The sequence below is a fragment of the Callithrix jacchus genome, chromosome 5, assembly GCF_049354715.1.
Source record: "Callithrix jacchus isolate 240 chromosome 5, calJac240_pri, whole genome shotgun sequence".
Lineage (NCBI taxonomy): Eukaryota > Metazoa > Chordata > Mammalia > Primates > Cebidae > Callithrix > Callithrix jacchus.
In genome coordinates, this window is record NC_133506.1 from 163,641,254 (window position 1) to 163,662,397 (window position 21,144).

The window sequence follows — 21,144 nt, forward strand, 5'->3', positions numbered from 1 at the left end:
CATGGGCCAAGTCATCAGTCATCCATTGACTAGACCTGAGTCCCATGTTCACTCCTAACTCCAAGGGGGCTGGGAGATGTAATTCAGGTGTGTGCCCAAGGGGACTAGAAAATGGGACCTTAGGCAACCAGTTTGTCGCAGTTTGTCTGGGACCTTCATGGACTCGGCATTCAAAGTCCCACTACCCAGAACACCCGCAGTCCTGAAAAAACTGGTACTTTGTCAGCCTAAAAGTCTCCATCGCATTCTCATTCTTTAAGAAACCCTGTCTTGTTTTCTTGGTCTCTGAGTCTACAATGACTACAAAGCACTTATCAGGGCATGAAGTGGATGTACTTATGAGACCACAGGGCAAACTACTTTCATTGAAATATGTGTCGTTCCTGGAAATTTGGGTCATGTGTTCTATCAGCTTGTCGATACCCATCTACAAACACAGCCTTCGTTCCTGAATGAGTCAGCTATAAAATGTAGTGATAGGGGATATACCACCACGACAAAATACCCCTCATTTAACAAGAGTTCCTAGAAAGATTCCCAGAAATATTTCTGCAAAAGGGTTCATGTGAGAAGGAACAACCAATGAATAATTCAGGTATTATATCACACAAGGCAAATTTTGCCAGAAAACAATCTACCTCATTTATCTTAAAGGCAGGTTATGGGGACAGGGACTGTGTCTCATTCAATGCACTATCTCTGGCTCGTAGCAGGTTCTCTGGGTCAGTTAACACATGGTTTTCAACACGAAGCTTGCCAGTTTACTGTGCACCATAAACAGCCCACGACTCCTTCCTCTCATCAGAAAGAAGAGATGTTACTGATTCATTCTGAGCTCTAGGTGAGCTGCCACTTAGGGCAGGACTCCAGCTCTTGATACAGTCAGAAGGCAGAAGGCAGAGGGGACACATGTGGCCTGTGGGCCACATCGGCTTAGTAGGTATGCTCTTGTTTGGTCTGTGCAGTGTCCAAAAGGCGGACATTTCCAGACAGAACCCTGGATCTGAGGACATTGGAAGAAACTGGAAGATGGAGTAAACGGTGCCTGAATTCCCATGTGGCAACTGGATGGAGCTACACAGCACACTCCCCAACTGCTTACCCCACTCACTCGGGAAGCTTCGCCACTGAAGACACTGGGGTCCCGAACACCTGGTCTAAAGCACAGACCTATGCTGTAATACTGCACGTTTTTAAATAGCCACTGAACCTTCCAGGAGCTGTGGCCAAAAAATGATCTCCAAGCCCAGGGACCTCAGGCCTGCCTGGCATTGCATAGCACTGGTTTACACAGAACCATTTTCTGTAATGAAATTAACAATGTAAGATATATACACTCCACCTGTAGTCATTTACTTCCACCAGTATTATTTTTGTAACACTGAAAATACTGGACACTGAAACATGGACAATCCCCAATGCATGCCTTCTCTAATTCACATAAATGAAATGGCAGCCTTTTGCCACCAATACTTTGATACAGAATAAAATGGTGTGTTTCTATGTGTATTCTAAAGGACATTTTTCCTATGTGTGTTTTCACAGTAAGGTTTAAACAGCCACTACTATTACCAAATATTTAATCAAAAGGTATTAGAAAATAAGGCTGCCACACGTTTATCCCTATGATAAATTCAAAATTAAATATGTAAACAAACAGAAGCAAGCAGATGAATGACTCAGAAATAATAGTAATGGCTAACACCCCTTGAACCCACTTCCCTCTGAACCCACCTCTGTGCTGACAGCTTCCCAGCATCAGCCTCATAAAACCCCCATGGAGACAGCATGTCCCCATTTTAAGCATGAGGAAACAGAGGCCAATGAGGAACTTGCCTGAGGTCACTTAGCTAGTACCTGGCGGAGGAGCTGGGATGAAAACCAAACTAATTTTAGTCATTAAGTTAAATGAACAAACAAAAACAGCACACACACACACGCACACACACACGCACACGCATGCACACATGCACACGCATGCACCCTGCCACGAAAAGTTAGAAGAGTAAAGTCATCATCAAAAGCAGAAGATTGTAGCATCTGTGACCGCACAGGATCTTCATGATCCGATCCAATCCTTATTTCACATGAGAACTCAGGTCCGAGGGATTCTGATCCTGGTCCAAAGGTCCAACAGCTGGTGACTGCAGGGCCGGGCCTGGCAGCCAGAAGCCGCCTCTCAGCTCAGGGTCCTCCCACACACCAGCGCAGGAACCTATTGAAGTTCTATTGGTGGGCACAGATCTGCACTTTTCAGGCGATTTTGCCTAAGAGGGAGAGGAAACCTTGTTTTCTCTTCCTCTGTTTCCAGTCTTAACGCCACGACTGCTGCCTGAATGGGTCTGAAAGCAGCCAGGTTGTCAGGCCCTGGTGGTTTCAACTCTTCACTTTACGCAAAGCAAGAGCAGAGCAGCATCTCCACAGAAATCCACTCCCATTCCTTATTTTAGTCACACTTAGCTTTTACGTATTTCTTGTGTAAATTTAAAACTGTTCTGGCGTTGCATGTTTATCACATGATGAAAAATAAATTTTCTCCTCTAGCAAAAAGTGCACAGAATTACTGAAATATGAAACAGAAAGTGGACATTCATTAAAATCCATGTAAAATTTCTTGTGTTTCTCCTTCATTGAACGGGGGTTTCTCCTGCCACAACTGATGTCATGGACATTCACTGTGTACAGCATGCAGTTCCCTTAAAATCCTCCCTTCTCCACAGAACTGCAACACAGTCAGTGATTTCGTAACCCGCAGGCCAGTAAGACACTCAGCCCTCCAAGCAAGCAGCAGAACGCCTGTTTAAATTACCTTAAAGATGTTTAAATATGTCAATCATTTCAAGTATATTTAGTAATTACTAAAGTTAGCATGGAACATATATGGAAATAATTCATTCTTATTTCACAAACAATATTCAGCTACCAAAATTTCACGAGTCGCACGTTTTTAATAAAAAGACCCAAAGATCCATTAAATAACGGAGGAAAAAGTTCTCCATCATCTTAATACACTGACATGAGGTTTTTTAAATTTTCCACAATTACTGGTATATGATATTTTAAGGATTTTCATCATATCATAAAAAATGGAATGGCTAGGGATTTCTACACTATAGTTTTCTTTTTCAAGGAAATATAATTACTACATAAGTATTCCTTTATTAAAGTTGAATTTATATAACCTACAGGCCAATAAGACGAAGATTTTTTTTCAACCCTTCTTCAGATTCCCCCAAAATATCTTTATGGCAACTGCTATCAGCCTACGGCAGGCAGCCATCCATCATTTCAACAGGAGGCCCGTGTCACCACTTTGTAACACATGCACGCTATGGGAGCTTGGATGTCCCATTCACCTCTCAATCTCCCACCAGCTCTAGATTGGAGAAATGAAAAGATTCAGAAAGTTGTCCTTGTCCTGCAAGGACTTAGACAAGGCTTAGAGTTTGGGAATGGCCCAATTCCCACTAGGCAGGGGCCATCGATAGATTGCAGAGCCGATAAACCCGCCCTGTTTGCCCACTTGGTTGCCCACATGACTCCTACTGCAGAGTGGGATCCCTCAGGCTCACTCCCCAGGTGCCAGGTGCCAGGTGCCAATCTGCTTCAGGATTCCTTTGTGGTTTCAATTTTGGCCGTTGGCCTATTTTACAATCATGTGGAATCAACTGGAAGGACGTTCTTGCTCATCTGGTCCTACCTCAAATCATCCTTTGCTTAGACAAGACAAATTACCCCAGGAGCTAGAAACTCATCCCACACCAGGAGAAACCTCCCAACCCGGGGCGACAGGGTTCTTCAAGTGGTAATCAGCTTTTCCAACTTCCATCTTTTGATCCTAGATCTGCTTATTGCAATTATATGCAGAATAAGGCTCCTTCTTCCTCTCAGTTCAGCAAAAAAAGGGAAGATTAAGATTTTCATGGACTCCTAGAATTTTAAAGCCACAGGGGAAGGTAAGAGATTCTCTCTTTCAAACCCCCACATCAGTCCAGGAGTAAAGCAGCCTGTCCAAGTCACACAGCAGTGGGAATTGAGCTGGACCCTCAACTGCCTCTTCCCCTACCAGCCGAACAAGGCCATGTTTCCTTTTCTTCATGTAGTCAAATCTTACCCTTACCCCTGTTTGTCCAACCATTCCACTCCCCTTCAGGATTTTACTAGTCAAATTGTTAACTCCACCTGGAAACTGTGTGGAAATGAGTGCCATTATATCAACAGGGTAAGATGAAAAGACTTGTTTATCAATCTTTTATATGCTTTATTGAAAGTTGACAAGTGCAACAGTTAAATACAGTGACACCTTACAACTGTGTAGAGAACATGCACAGAAACGTATGCGTATAACTACTATACAGGTGATATGCAGAAACCCCTACTGGGAAATCTGTTTCATTAGCTAGAACTCAGCATTTTTTCAAGGTATTCAACCAGCTCAACGGAAAGACTTCAGTGAACAGGGATTTACTTCAGGGTATTCGGCAGCTAGATCTCAGATTACACAAAGTGAGTAACTGTGCCAAATTCTTAAAATTTCTTTAGGTGTGGTTCCTGTCATGTCGCAGTTTTTATGTAGATCTATATATAAAATCCACACCTCCTCAGAGAGCCAGTGAAACATCTCAGTCTCAGTCTGTACAACCTAAATAGTAGTTACAGTCCTCTGTTGTACAAAATAGTTACACTACATACACAAATATACAATAAGCAAAACAACCTTCATGGTAAGATAGATAGCTTAGGTCCCAGCTACCTGTCACCATTTTGTCACTCTCAGTTTTGTGTCATCCACTGTTTAAGAAGAAAGAGGCACAGTACTATTGCTTTTTATGGGTTTTGGTGACAGTCGTCAATTTGTACAGTGAACTCTGTTCCCCCTCATTTTAGTCTTTTTACCCCCCTTTCAAGTTCCCCCTGGGGGGAGGAGAGAGGCAGTCCAGTAAGGAGCTCCATCGCTTCCCAACCCCAGGTAGTACCCTAAGAGCAAGCGAGAGAGAGAACCCTTGGAAGTGAGGGGTGGGGAGCCGGCAGGGATGGAAAGGCACACAGCTCCGGAGCATGAATTAAACCATTTCTCAGATATCTGCCAGGCTGCACGAGGTCCCAGTATATCCATGCTAATTCTCGGATTAACCTTTCATTCACCCAGCTAAGTAATTTCTTCAAGCCATAAGTATATGAGTGTTTAATACTGGAAAAAAGAGATAATGGCGTATGTCAGTCTCACGTCTCTTTCGCAGCGAGCAATGAAATGGGCGACTGTGGAGGCGGATTCTCGCTAGCGCATCTTCTCCGTCTGTTCAGTTCACACGCAGCAGCCAGTTCTGCGGGGGCACAGGCAGCTATGCGGTTGGTCCTGAGCCCTGCGATGCTGGCTGGGCGGGGGGCTGTGTGGTGCCCTGTGGCTGGGTGGTGGCAGGGGGGGAGCCAGTCTGCAGCTGGGCCTGAAACTGGGCAAGCTGCTCAGGACTGGCCAGTGTCTTCAGCAGGTTGTTCTCCTGCTCCAGCTGGGAATTTTTCTCTATGAGTTCTTTGATTTGCTCTTTGAGGACCTCCACTTCCTCTCTGACGGCATACATCAAATGGCTTTTCACCAGATCCTGGGGAGAAAAGAGAAAAGGCTTAACTCACTATTGGCTATTTTCTGGACTCTGGAGTTTCTAAGACAGTGTTCTGCGTGGCTCTCCCTTTTTACATCTTCTGCCTTAAAGTTCGAATAATGACACTCGGGGAAATCGGAATACAACCATGACCGTGCAGTACTTGAGCTGAACGTGCAAATGACCCAGCTTTGTAAAAGCTTGTGCTTCTCGGCAGGCGTTGGCCAGAAACGCCCCAGGCCGGCTTCCTACCTGAGACTGGGCCCGAACCCGGGGCGCGCCAGTCCGGGATTGAGACCCGCAGCCGGGATGTCCGAGCCGCAGCGCGCCGGCCCCGCCCCGTGCCCGCCCCTCGTCCCCGCCCCGTGCCCGCCCCTCAGCCCCGCCCCGCGCCCGCCCGGAGCCGCCTCCTTCAGCACCGGCTGCAGCCAGTTCCTACAGAGCGCGTTGCCGCATTTTCTTCCCTCCACCCCGCCCCCCCCTTTTCATGATTAAGCTGACATCACAGAAACCTGGGCAGACGTCGCAGCCAATGGGAGCCCGAGTTATTTATAGCTCCGAATTAAAGGTTCGGAGTTTGCCTAGCAACAGCGGGCAGAGAATCCCGTGAGAAGAGCCACAGGCGCTGCTCCAATAACAAAGAACGGCCAAGGCGGAAATAAAAAATAGGAGAAATCCAGGCGCAGGCTGAGAAAACAAAACTTTTCTCCGATTATTCTTCATTGTGCAGGAGCCCGCGCCACCGGGGACCCGTTTGTGCACTGTCTAGAAGGCCTTTACCAAGGATCCCGACTCGTGAGCCCCCCCCCCCACCTCCCGGCTCCCTAGTAAAATGTTGGGGTTCCTGGTAAAGCTGCAGCGCTAAAGGTGTGCTCACGACCAACCGAAGGAGACGCTGGGCCAGCACTTCCCTAACAGATTCCCCAGCAAAAACATGGTCACCGAGAGGAAATCCCCTCGTGTGAAAGCAGTCTCGGAAAGGAGACCCTTGAATACCCGCAGGGCCCCTTTCTCCCTCCACGGCTGCCGTGGTAGGGGGCTCCACGCTGGCCGAAAGGAGACAGTGCCGGCATGTCTGCGCGCATCAAGAGCAGTCAACATCATCTGGACTTAGGAGTGCACTGGTTACACAAAACGCCTCATTTCTGTGCGGTGCCCACATTTAGTATAAATGGTTTTTCATCAGTACATACCATAGCTTGCTCGATTTTGTTGTCAATAGCTACCACACTTGCACCAGAGGAGCTGAAAAAGAGGGGGGGAAAAAAGGTCATCGATAAATGGAATTTATCTTAAACGTCCAAGATAAAAAGGATCTCCCGATTGTGTGATGTTGCTAGCATCACATTTTGAATATTCTTTAATACTATGTAATGTATCACCCTCCAGAAAATAACAGCCCTTCTTTTACTAACGAATATCCAGCCAGGCATCTCCCTATTTTAGGAAGCCACAAAGAACTAAATTATATAATGTGGGGAAAGCCAGACTTGCAAAAATAAGGTTATTCCAAACATTTCCGAAAGCAACATCCATGTCACCATATCTCTCGGCAATGGACAAAGGAATTCGCCTGGCTATCTTTCACCTGCATTATTATAAGTATCTCACGAATAAATTTAAAGAAACTATCCTAGCCGACATTTACCTATTATCAAGTCTCACAGAAGCGTTTTCAGTCCCCAGCAAGGATGACAAGAAAGAAATTGAAAAATGTCTCAGTTGGTAAACTCCTAGATCCATCGCCACTGGTCTACACCATTGGGATTTCATGCAATTGCAGCCAAAAACGCCCTCGTGGAAAAAAAGAGGGAACACCAGCAGCCTTGTATGAGCTAGATAAAATCTTCTGGCTTTCCACAGCCCGGGGAGAAACAGAAAACGGCAATCCTAATGTAAAGAAACCCGGCTTCTGGGGGCTCGGTGATCCCGGGAAGATGCGGATCCCAGTGCCGTGCGGAGGCGCTTCCCAGATCCGCAGCCGGGCTCTACTCAGCTCTAGACCAGGATTCCCAGTGTTAGTGCGAAATATATGCAGGGCAGAGCTGCGCCGATTGGCCGGCATGCCACTGGGACCGCCTCCTTCTCCCTTCCCCTTCGCCCTTCCCGGTCCTCCCGCTTCCCTGCTTCCCCGCCTTCCCCCACCCGCTACCTCCGCCCCCATTCTCCAGATCCCGCTCGCGGGGTGGGCTGGCCTGGTGCAGGCCGCACTCAGAGGCACTGGGGTGCTGGGCCCGGAGGTTTCCACGGCAGCCTCTGCTGGACCACTGCTTCAGCAGGAAATGTGAAGGGTCCTTGAAAAAGACTGTGGGGGCCCCGCACGTGCTTACGTTTAAGGGAGTCAGACCCCGGTCCCCGGAGCTGCGTCCCGAGGCTGCTGAACGGCGAAAGCAGAACCGTCTGAGCTACTGGGCATGCCCAGTCCCACCGCTGTAAGACTGGGAAGAGCTCGAGTGTCTAGATTTCAATTATCTAGTTCTTACCGGCAGCGGTACTGGGAGGATTTTATAGACGGTTTCATTTTTAAAGATAATAATTATCCTGAAATCATACTTTTTTTTTTTTTTTAATTTTAGAAGGAAAAAAAATCACATTTGCTCTTTGAGAGATCCCTTTTGTTTTATAGAGACAAAACAAAAAACATGATATATTCTTTGCTAGGCATATAAAAATTGAGGGAAACACTCCACCAGATAAAATCCAGGATCTTCCCAAAAAGCCCCTAGGGTGACAAACGTTAAAACCACAACTCCCTATCAGCACCTTCTCACCAGTAATTAAATATGCCTCCTTCTTCTAGACCTAGAAAGGTCAATCCACAGGTTGAATCCCACATAGATCTATTTTTAGTAAGTCTCTAAGGCACGTTTTTGGAAGCTGAGTGACAATTCCTTTAAGAGTCTTCTTACACCGGAGGGATTGAAATATTGTCAAGTATGTATTCTTACACCGGAGGGATAGAAATATTGTCAAGTATGTATTCGAAGCACACAAATCCCTGAAGTTAGTCTCTCTGCCCCATTTGCAGTGTCCAGAACCAGAAAGAGCAGGACATAATGGTGGTTAAAAATAGTTAAGCAGCCAATAGATGCTGTCACTCACCTCCGTTTTACCCTCTTGGCCACACTGACCAAATAATTCCCTTCTCCAAACCAAAATCAAGAGATGTGGGTGTAAAATAGCTTAACCCTTTCAAAATTTCCTATATTAATTTAAATTACTTGCAGGGATGCCTCAATTAAGGCTACAATTTAATATACTAGAAATCTAAGCCCTGAAGTTTGCTTAATTATTATACATTAACAGCTTGCAAGTCAATGCATGCGAGAAAGAAAATTTAACCTCTACAATACTGCCCTCTAATGGCATGATACTATAAAAACAAAAAAAATCCACAAAGTACTTGGGGAGACCTCTGTAATCCATAGATAATTGCGTCATCACAAATAATTCCAACATAAAATCTGACCGTAGAACACATATATGTACTACACACACATGCACAAACACACACAGGCTTCTCTCCCAAATAAGGATGTTTCCTCAAGCAGCACTGTTTCCTAAAATTGCCATCAGAGCCATTTCGACAGTTAACTGGTAGGGGTGGGTAGATTTGGTTTTCAGAAACCGCCCAAAGAAATTAGGAAGAACCAGACCAGATCTGGTGAGTGTAGGGATGATAAAGACCACAATTCTCTTTTGGGTTAAAAACCAAAATGTGACTATAAAGTGATGAGATGCCCTTTTTACTGAAAAGTTCATATTATTCTCCAAATTTTAAGGCTTGGCTTTTGAATAATTATATTTGTTATATTTATGATTTTTAAAATTAAATATATTAACTTATATGAAACAGGCATGTGGTCCCGATGTCTGAGAATGCTAATCAGAACAGTATTTACTACGTGACAGTTTCTATCTTCTGAAAGTTAAAGTTATACCTAAGACTACTTGTGTGCTAAATTTTATTTACATCTTTTAAGTGAATGCCAGCTTCACAGAAAAGGCATTAACGCACCATTTAAGCTCTTTTTAAAGCTATTTTATCTTAAGCTCTTTTTAAAGCTTTAAAAAATAAAACTCTAAGGTCATATAAAAATAAATTTTAAATCCCCAGCTGGAGTTTTAAAAATTACTAAATTAACTGAATTTATTCATGCGGTTCTTCAACATAAACAGAAAGCTGTTTCTGTTTCAATCATTTTAACTGATCATCCATTGTATCAAGCAAGAGAAGCAAATATAAGCAACCACAGTCCATTTAACCCATTGAAAGACATGATGGTTTATTGTTAGTATTTGGCTATTTTAAATAAAATTGCAAGAAACATCCTTCTACATACATCCTTAAACATATGTATGTGTGCGCACACACTTCTGGAGAATGTGTTGGGCCAAAAGATATGCAACTATAGAAATCTAATATTTTCAGCACTTTGGGAGGCCGAGGCGGGTGGATCAAGAGGTCGAGAGATCGAGACCATCCTGGTCAACAAGGTGAAACCCCGTCTCTACTAAAAATACAAAAAATTAACTGGGCGTGGTGGCACGTGCCTGTAATCCCAGCTACTCAGGAGGCTGAGGCAGGAGAATTGCCTGATTCCAGGAGGCACAGGTTGCGGTGAGCCGAGATCGCGCCATTGCACTCCAGCCTGGGTAACAAGAGCGAAACTCCATCTCAAAAAAAAAGAAAGAAATCTAATATTTTCATATATTTCACATAAATATGCTAGATTCCTTTAAAACCAGTCTTTTGTATGGAAACTGAAAAGGCTTAATTTGAAAAAGGAAATGGAAAGCTCCATGGAGGGAAAATCCTTGGATCAAAAATGTCTGTAGCACAAATGGCTAGAATTATTCAAAGGCTCTTCTAATTGCAAGACAAACCATCTATACGTCTGATGCCTAGTCAGAGCTCACTGAGAATTGCTGACAGGACACAGAAAACACTACAAGGCTTCCAGGAGAGATCCCCGAAGGCCTGGACCCTGAGTCAATTCCAGGCACTGAGCAAAGATCAGGAGGAATTCACACACATTAAACAGCCTGGACAATTGAGACTGAGGCATTTTCTGTTGTAGTCTGACTAAGAGATTGGAATCCTTTTTACATGGATTCCAATTCAACCGAGACTTCATACTGATAGCCACCATGACAAGACAGGAGAGGAGGAACAGGCCTGAGTGTTTCTCATTCCTATAACATATGCTTTTCTTAAAAACCTGATCTGACTTGGCCAACAACAGGTATGGCCAGAGATTCAGCACTCAAATAGAGTAACCCTTTTCTCCCCCTGTCCAAACTCCTTGCAAATCTCAAACAACTGCCGGGAAAGCAGCGAAGGCACATCACCCTGTCCTGAGCGAATCGCTGCTGCCTGAGGGCTCCCACATCACCTCCATGTCTCTAGTTTACTCTCACTAGGCAGGTCTAACAAAGGAAACTACAGGACTCTCACTTAAATGTGAATGGCAGATAAACAACAAATCATGTTTTAGTGTTGGGTCCCACACACTGTCAAAACAAGAAGAAATGCCAAAGAAATCGAAAGAAGAAAAGGCTGTTAAATTCAACCACATTTTACATTTCCTTGATCTCCATAGAAAGGTTGGTTGAAAAAAACTTCCAAAAAGTAGAACAGTGGCCAGGCACAAGCGCAATGGCTCATTCCTGTAATCCCAGCACTTCGAGAGGCTGAGGCAGGCAGATCACCTGAGGTTGGGAGTTGGAGACCAGCCTTGCCAACAAGGTACAACCCTGTTTCTACTAAAAAAACGAACAAACAAACAAAATTAGCCAGGCGTGGTGGTGCATGCCTACAATCCCATCTACTGCCGAGGCTGACAGAGTTGCTTGACCCCAGAAGGCAGAGGTCACAGTGAGAGATCTCATCATTGCACTCCAGCCTGGGCAACAGGGCAAGACTCTGTCTCAAAAAAAAAAAGAGAGAGAGAGAGAGAGAGAGAGGAGAAAAAAGAACAAAATCTGAATTGTGAGATAAAGAAACTTAAAGGATAAATCTAGGGGGTCCAACATCAAAATAGGAGAGTTTCTATTTTGGAGAGAGAAAAGAAGGAAGAGAATTATCAAATAATTTAAGAATTGTTCCAGAACTGAAGGGCACAAGAGATGACCAAATATCCAACCTCAAGAAATGAAAAAGCCCCCCACCAAAGAACACCTTCATGAAACCGTAATCACTAGGCACAGAGAAAACCCTAAAGGCTTCCAAACGGAAGAAACACGGTACGAGCACAGGGACCAGCAACAGAACCACTTTGCTTGTAGCCAGAAAACAGTGAAGAAAATATCTTTAAAATTCTGAAAGAAAAGAGTTTTTTAATCCAGAATTCTTTACTGGCCAAATCATCATTTGAGTGTAAAAGCAGGATTAAAAACATTCTTAGATACTTGAGGCACCAAAATGGAGGAGCAAATCAAGAAAAAAGGCAGGCATGGGAAACAGGAACCAGGAAGAGAGGAAGGAAATCAGCAGGCGGGAGTGCAGGGGTGGCAGGGGGGCTGCAGGGGCGGCAGGGGTACTGCAGGGGTGGCAGGGGGATGGCAGGGGGACTGCAGGGGGACGGGAGGGGGGCTGCAGGGGTGGCAGGGGGGCTGCAGGGATGGCAGGGGGACTGCAGGGATGGCAGGGGGGCTGCAGGGGTGGCAGGGGGACTGCAGGGATGGCAGGGGGACTGCAGGGATGGCAGGGGGGCTGCAGGGGTGGCAGGGGGACTGCAGGGATGGCAGGGGGGCTGCAGGGGTGGCAGGGGGGCTGCAGGGGTGGCAGGGGGGCTGCAGGGGTGGCAGGGGGACTGCAGGGGTGGCAGGGGGGCGGCAGGGGTGGCAGGGGTACTGCAGGGGTGGCAGGGGGGCTGCAGGGATGGCAGGGGGACGGCAGGGGGACTGCAGGGGGACGGGAGGGGGGCTGCAGGGGTGGCAGGGGGGCTGCAGGGATGGCAGGGGGGCTGCAGGGGTGGCAGGGGGACTGCAGGGGTGGCAGGGGGACTGCAGGGGTGGCAGGGGGCGGCAGGGATGGCAGGGGGGCTGCAGGGGTGGCAGGGGGACGGCAGGGGTGGCAGGGGGATGGCAGGGGTGGCAGGGGGATGGCAGGGGTGGCAGGGGGCGGCAGGGGTGGCAGGGGGGCTGCAGGGGTGGCAGGGGGACTGCAGGGATGGCAGGGGGGCTGCAGGGGTGGCAGGGGGGCTGCAGGAGTGGCAGGGGGACTGCAGGGGTGGCAGGGGGGCTGCAGGGGTGGCAGGGGGACTGCAGGGGTGGCAGGGGGGCGGCAGGGATGGCAGGGGGGCTTCAGGGGTGGCAGGGGGACTGCAGGGGTGGCAGGGGTGGCAGGGGGACTGCAGGGGTGGCAGGGATGGCAGGGGGGCTTCAGGGGTGGCAGGGGGACTGCAGGGGTGGCAGGGGGGCTGCAGCAGGTGAGCCCGAGCTGCAGCTGGTCTGTGCCTGGTCTGCCACGGTAAGGGAAGATGGAGAAGTCCAGTGGGGGAGAGCTTCCATGCTAATGAACACACAGATTATCTAACACATCTGAGCATCTGCAGGGCGCAGGGGAGGTACTGATAGTCACATGACAGATCTAATGGAACAATTAGATAAGCCAAAGGCAGTTTTACTGAAAACGGAGCAAGGACAAAAACATGGAATACTCATAAACAAAATTTACACGACCATATTAATTTTTTAAACGGAGTTACCTTTAAAAAGTTAACTTTATTGAGAAGGTAACGGGAAGAACAATTGCATGGTCGGAATGGTTTTAAAGTGCGACATGCTAATCCACTACAACCTGCTTACCTAATATCTAAAATGGAAAAGGCAAGGAATAGCGTAAGTGTAAATCTATTACATAGAAACGTGAAGGTAAGATGAGAACAAACAGCTAAAACTTAAAAGTGGCTACGTCTGAGGCACAGGCTGGGGGAGTGGAAAGAGGGAAATGCTATTTTTTTCCTGTTCATTCTGTTTGCTCTTTGGGTATGTATATGTATTACTGTGATTTAAAAAGAAAAATACACTTCAAAATAAAAGAGGGGTTTGGAGAAATCCGCAGCAGTCCCTCCTGCCCCCAGGCTTCCGCGGAGTCCTTACCACACCTGCAGGTGCGGGAACTACCCGAGGCTGAGGGAAGAACCACCCAACAGAAGCAGGTGGAACACTTTCCAAAACTCACAGAGGGTAGGCACCAGGTGATACTACCACCCGCCAGCCTGTATGAAAACCTAAACAGGGGTATCAGATATTCAGAAAGTTACTGCCTAAGTATCTCCGAAGGCTTAGAAGAGTTCTAATTCCCTAAGGGAAAAATCAGTCCTAGACTGGACAGTGTTTTGGTCCTACATAAAGCAGTTTAAAAGGAAGCCTTGAAAGGTCAGACTGTTTCCAAGCAACTTAATTTTCTCCCAAAACAAAGCTCAAGGATATTTAATAAAGTCTCTAGCATCTCATAATTCACCATGTCTGGCATCCAGTAAAAAGCGTCGGGCATATAAACAAGAAGGAAAATGTGACGCATGCGGAGAAGAATTAATCAACATGACAAAGATGACTTACAGGTAGGAACGTTAAAATCAGTCATATTTTACATGTTCAAGAAGGTAGAGGAAAGCATTCGCACAGTAAGGGCAGGTGTGAGAAGTATAAAGAAACCTAAATTAAATTATCAAGATGAAAAATACAATATTTGAGGAAAAAATACTAGATGAGATTAACAGTAGATTAGATAGAGCAGAAGTATTAGTGATACATGAGCAATAGAAACTATCCAAAATAAAATACAGAAGAAACATTGAATCAAAAGAACAAATCACCCAGGTGCGGTGGCTCATGCCTGTAATCCCAGCACTTTGGGAGGCTGGGGTGGGTGCATCTCTTGAAGTCAGGAGTTCAAGACCAGCCTGGCTGACGTGGTGAAACCCCGTCTCTACTAAAAATATAAAATAACCAGGTATGGTGGCAGACACCTGTAATCCCAGCTACTTGGGAGGTGGAGGCAGGAGAATCGCTTGAAACCAGGAGGTGGAGGCTGCAGTGAGCCAAGACTGTGCCACCGCACTCCAGCCTCAGTGACAGAGCGAGACTGTCTCAAAAAAAAAAAGAACCAAACATCAATAAGCTGTGAGAAAGTTTCAAGCAACCAAATATATCTGTAGTGAAATCCCTGAAAAAAAAAAAAAAAGGAGAGAAAACAGTTTAAGAAATAATGGCAATTTTCCTCAAATTTGATTAGAACAATCATCTACAGATCCAAGAAGCTAACCACACCCCAAGCAAGGGAACTGTGACTAAATCTACAAGGCATATCATAATCAAATTGTTTACTATCAGTGATAAAATCTTAGAAGCAGCCAGAGAAAACTAGATTATGTACAGAGCCTCAAAGATAAGGATGAGAGCAGACTCCTGGTTGCAAACAATGCTAGACAGAAGGCAACATCTTTAACGGAAATTTAAAAACCCTGTCAATCTATAATTCTATGCCCAGTGAAAATATCTTTCAGAAATTTGAGGTGAAATTAAGACTTTTTCAGACATGCAAAAGCTGGAAGGATTCACCGTATCTCCTTCAGACAGAAGGAAAATGATACCAGATGAAAAACCTAGATCTACGCAGAAGAATGAAGAGCACCAGAAATGGTAATTACACGGTTCAATACAAACACTTTCCCCCTTCACTGTTTAAATCTCTTAAGATAACTGACTCTTGCTAGGTGCAGTCCCAGCTCCTCAAGAGGCTGAGCGGGGAGAACCCCTTGAGCCTAGGAGTTTGAGGCCTGCCTCGGCGACATGGTGAGGCTCTTTCTATGACAGTCATTGACTGTTGAAAGCAAAAATAATCAATGGGAAGGTACTACAATAGGTAGATGTAAAATGTGTGGCAGAAATAGAACAAGGACTAGGAAGGGGCGAGGGAAGTGTACTGCTGAGTAAGTTACACATGTATGCTCTAAACTCTACCGTATACCGCTGGGTACACTGTGATAAGTTCAAGACGTATGCTATAAACTCTGATAAGCCAACATAGAAGGATAAAATGGAATCCTAAGAAAATGTGTCATCTGAAAGAAAGTAGAATAAGAGGAAAAGGGGGATAAAGAACAGAATTAAAAAAGAATAGCAAGATAATCGATTTATACCAATTATATCAACAATAATCACATTAGGCTGGGCGTGGTGGCTCATGCCTATAATCTTAGCACTTTGGGAGGCCAACGCGGGTGGGTCACTTGAGGTCAGGAGTTCAAGACCTACCTGGAACTCATGGAAGGACATTTAAGTGTTTCCAGTTTTGGTGATCCTGAATAGAATAAACAGCTTCCTATAGGTCTTTATTTGAACATAAGGTATCATTTCTCTAGGGTAAATATCTAAGAAGAAACAATTTTCAACCCATCTTTATCCTCTTTAGATTTCTTAGATGGAGATTTGGATGCAGAAGAAACTATATTGATTTCACGTTGTCTTGTTTTACATTAAACTTGTTTGAAAAGTCATGGTGAAACCCTGTCTCTACTAAAATTACAAATATTAGTGGAGCATGGTGACACTTGCCTGTAATCCCAGCTATTTGGGGGGCTGAGGCAGGAGAATCGCTTGAACCCGGGAGGCAGAGGTTGCAGTGAGCTGAGATTACGCCACTGCACTCCAGCCTGGGCAACAAAGCTAGACTCTGTCTCAAAAAAAAAAAAAAAGAAAGAAAAGAAAAAAACAATAATCACATAAATATAAATGGTCTCAATTAAGCACCTCAATTAAAAAGCAGATATTGCCAGATTGGATAAAAAAGCAAGATACAACTATATGCTACCTATAAAAAATATACTTTAAATATAACAATACAAATAAGCACAAAAAGATATGAAAGAAGATATGCCGTGTTAATAATAAAAGAAAGCTGAGGTGGTTATATTATTCAAAGTAGACTGCAGTCAGTTTTATCATTACGTTCTCTGACGGCAATGTAATTAAATTAGAAATCAATAACTTGAGATTATCTGAAAAATTTCCAAACACTTGGGGAAAAAATATACACATCTAAGTAACTCATGGGTCAAATAAGTAATCAAAAGGAAAATCAGGAAGTATTTTGAACTGAATGAAAATAAAAACAAGGCATATCAAAATTTATTTCAATAAATTTAACAATTTAAACAAAACTGGACAAATTCTTAAAGACACAAACTACCAAAACTCACATGAGAAGAAATAGATAACGTGAATAGTCCTGTATCTATTTGCAAAATTGAATTTATAGTTTAAACTCTTCCTATAAAGAAAACCTCAGGCTCAAATGGTTTCACTGGTAAATTCCAGTAAGTATTTAAAGAAAGAAATACTATCAGTTCTATACAGACACTTCCCAAAAACTAAAGAGAGAGAGGAAAAAAAAAAACACTTTACAACTCATTCTATGAGGCCAGCATTCCCTTAACACTAAAGCCAGATAAAGATATTATAAAAATAGAAAAACTACCTACTAACAGCTCTAATGGACATAGATGCAAAAGTTCTTAACAAAATTTTAGCAAATCAAATCCAACTACATATAAAAAGAGTAATATGAATGAGTGGCATTTATCCTGGGGATACAAAGTAAACATTCAAAAATCAATGAAATTCATCCTATCAACAGAGGACAAAGAAAATACATAAAGATAATCTCATTATATGCAGCAAAAGCATTTGACAAAATCACCATCCATTCATGATTTAAAAAAAGAAAAAAACTTTAAGCAAAATAGGAATTGAGGGGAACTTCCTCAACCTGATAAGGGGCATCTATAAAAAACATTAAGCAAACATCATACTCAACAGTAAAAGAATAAACGCTTTCCCCCTAGAGTCCACTCTCAGCATTCCTATTCAACATCATACCGAAGGTAACAGCCAGGCAGTAAGGCAAGAAAAAGAAAGAAAAGTCATCCAGACTAGAAAGAAAAAAAAAATCTCTATTCACAGATAACATGACTAATCTATGTGCTTCCCAAAAATTTACAAATAAATTATTGGAACTAAGAAGATACAAGTTTCTTGAGGTCACAAGCTAGAAGTTCAATGTACAAATATCAAATATATTACATACCAGCAATGAAGCAAAGTGAAATTTTAAAACAAAAAATACATGAAATAGGTATAAATCTAAGAAAATATGTAGATCTCTATGCTAAAAACTGTGAAACACTGCTGAAAGTGATCAGAGAACCTGACAAATGGTGAGATACGCCATGTGCATGGATTAGAAGATAACACCATTAAGCTATCAATTCCACACTTCCCAGCTACCATATAGTCAGCGTAATCCCTACCAAAATTCTAAGACATTTTATTGAAAATGACAAAGTGATTCCAAAGTTTATATATGAAAGCTAAGAAACTGGAATAATTGAAACAATTTTTGGAAAAGAACAAACTGAAGAATTCCCGCTGACTGATCTCAGGATTTTCTGTAAACCTACGTGCATCACCACAGTGTGGTAAAAGGACAGACACAGAGTAACATAACAAAACAGAGAGGTCAAAGACACACACACACACACACACACACACACACACACAGCAAATTTATTTTCCACAAATATGTAGATCAATTTAATTCAGAAAAAAGTCTTCTGCAAATGGTATTAGAACTGCACAACAAAAAAAAAAGCACAACTTGATCCATTCTTTATACCAAAATAAATATTAACTTAAAATGGTCATAGACCTAAATGTAAAATCTCAACCTATAAAACTTCTACAAGAAAACATAAGAGAAATCTTTTAAACCTTGAGCCAGTAAAGATTTCTTAGGTAAGACACCAAAAGCACAAGCCATAGGAGCAAAACATGGATAAACTGGACTTTTACCATGAGGAAAAACTTGTTTTTTGAAAGATAATGTTACAAGAGTCTACATCTATCCCACCCTGAACACGCCCGATCTCATCTGATCTCAGAAGCTAAGCAGGGTTGGGCCTGGTTAGTACTTGGATGGGAGACCGCCTGGGAATACCAGGTGCTGTAGGCTTTTTTTTTTTTTTTTTTAAAGATAATGTTACAAGAATGAAAAAACAAACTATAGACCAGAATTAAATACTGTAAGTCACATATCTGATAAAGGACATATATACAGAATATATAAAGAACTCAAAACTCAATAACAAGAAAACAACCTAATAAAAGAAATGGGCAAAAGACATGAATTATCACATTATCAGAGATATATAAATGGCAAATAAGCATCTGGAAAAAATGCTGAACACCATTAATTGTTAGAGAAATGCAAATTAAAACCATAATGATATACCACTACACACCTATCAGAATAGCTAAAATATAATTTAAATTTTAAACTTGAAGATACAAAGTGCTGAAAAGAAGGCAGAAAAATCGGAACACACATATTGATGCTGGGAATGCAAAATGGTCCGACCACTTTGAGGAATAGTTTTGCAGTTATTTATAAAGTTAGACACAGAGAGTTTCCATAAAAACCAGTAATCCCAATTCAACTTATTTATCCAAGAGAAATGAAAACATGTTATCACAAAAATCTAGACATGAATGCTTAGAGTGCCTTTATTTTTAATCATCCCAAACTGTAAACAAACCAAATGTCACTCAACTGGAGAATGGATAATCAAACCATGGCACATCTAGACAATGGAATAACACTCAGCAACGGAAAGAAACAGACCACTGACACACACAACGAGCTGAATGAATCTCAGGTACATTATGGTAAGAGAAAGAAGCCACACTCAAAGATTGCAAACCATATGATTCTATTGATGAGACATTCTAGAGAAGGTAAAACTATAGAGACAGACAAAAAACCAGATCAGAAGTTCCCAGAACATTGGGGTAGGGGTAGGGGAGGGGAGATTGTTGTGGGTGATGGAACTATCACATATCTCAATTGCAGGGTGGTATGCCCACTGCTTTTCAAAACATGTAGAACTCAAAGATGGAAACAATAAACACTGGAGACTCCAAAAGTGGGGAGGGACGGGAGCCAGGCCTGAAAGGCTACCCATCAGGTACCATGTTCACCACCCGGGCAGCAGGACCATTAGAACCCCAAAACTCAGCATCACGTAACATGCCCATGTAACGAACCTGTGCATGCACCCCCTGAATCAAAAAAAACAACAGTCTTACTATATACTAAAAAGGGAAACTTTATCATATGTAAATTACATCTTACAAATGGAAAAATGACTGCCCCTAAGTAGCAGGCTGGGAAGAATGAAAAAAAAAAAGAAGAAACTGCTAAATTTTAAAGTTAATTCTATCTGACCTTTATATTTTCATGCACCGTTTGGTATTGTAGTAAAAAGCACATGATAAAATGTACCATCCTAACCATTTTTAAATGTACAGTTCAGCAGTGCTGAGCATGCTGTTATTCTGTCAAACAGATCTTCAGAGCTTTTTCATCTGCAGACCTGACGCCATCCATTAAATACCTTCCCATTGCCCCCTTCTCCTGCCCTTGGTACCTGCTACTGTAATTTCTGTTTTTGTGAATTTGGCTACTTTAGATACCTATTCTTTTTTTATTTTGTTTTAAATAGAGATGGGTCTTGCCATGTTGCCCAGGCTGATTTCGAACTCCTGGGCTCAGGCAGCCCTCCCACCTTGGTCTTCCAAAGTGTTGAGATTATAGGCATGAGCCATTACGCTCAGCCTACATGTAGTACTTTGACTTAAAGCATGTTAAAGTGAAAGAAACAAGGGAATAAAAACTATTTTAAAAGATATAATACAAGGACTTAAATACATTCATTGAAGAGACCCGAAAATGCCTACTATATAACTAATTGTTCTATCATTACGAAAAACGCATTGCTAGGCTTAAATTTTTTGACTATAATTTTGCTTTGTTCTTAGAAGTGTTGTTTGTTGGTGATTCATCATTCCTAAATCCCATATTAGTGTTAAAGGATTTGTAAAAATTAAATACTTGCTTTAAGTGCGAGAATTTTAAAAGTCCTATCAAAATGCTAATAGATTCAAATAGTCTTATTTATTTATATACACCTATGTATAGCATATGCATGCACCCTCTGTAAATTGCTTTTTCTGTATTTCTCTCTGTAAACATAATTACTTTTAAATTGTTACAATTCTAAAAACAATTTCTAGTTTTCCCATGGCTGTCTTCACCTTATTTTAGATAACTAATTCCAAAAGAATATCCATAATGCTAAGAAGACCCAATGCCTTTTTTTTCAGATGGTAAGGGAGACTTTGTTTAAGAGGAGCTACTGCAGTGGGAGAGAGATGGGCTCACCTCCCCTCAGTGCCCTTAAGCAACAGGGCTTAAATGGTTAACATTCATATTTTACTTTTTATCTTCATGAAAATAATAAGCTTTTCAAACCCAAATTTTTTCATAAATTACCACTTCTGCTTAATAGTGATAGATTATGAAAATCTGGAGCCACAGACAAAAAAGGAATGACAGATTTAGAAGCCAAACGATATTCTATATAAAACATCTGAAGAAGTGAAAAGTTGTCCTGATTATGCTTTTCTATTTCGAGAA

The 21,144-nt window shown here is 42.9% G+C and overlaps 1 protein-coding gene and 1 non-coding gene across 9 annotated transcripts in view; one reads left to right on the forward strand and one right to left on the reverse strand.

The window, feature by feature from the left end:
* Positions 1-4,240: 4,240 nt before the first annotated feature.
* Positions 4,241-21,144, reverse strand: part of TSC22D1 (TSC22 domain family member 1) — a 149,466-nt gene continuing 132,562 nt past the window's right edge. For 6 of the 8 annotated variants that reach the window (XR_013536243.1, XM_078375369.1, XM_078375370.1 and 3 more), the window contains 2 exons: positions 6,794-6,845; positions 4,241-5,600 (listed from right to left, as the gene is read on the reverse strand). Coding sequence is in view for 7 of the 8 variants with exons in the window: in XM_078375369.1 (XP_078231495.1) it covers positions 5,343-5,600; positions 6,794-6,845 (310 nt within the window). In the remaining variant the exon portion in view is untranslated. Of the gene's footprint in view, positions 5,601-6,793; positions 6,846-7,248; positions 7,606-7,930; positions 8,011-21,144 lie in introns of those variants that run through there. The other 2 variants (XM_008998217.5, XM_008998216.4) reach the window with 2 other exon arrangements.
* LOC118154081 (5S ribosomal RNA) lies at positions 18,503-18,621 on the forward strand. Its single transcript, XR_004744009.1, has one exon. It is a non-coding gene; the product is annotated as a 5S ribosomal RNA (ribosomal RNA).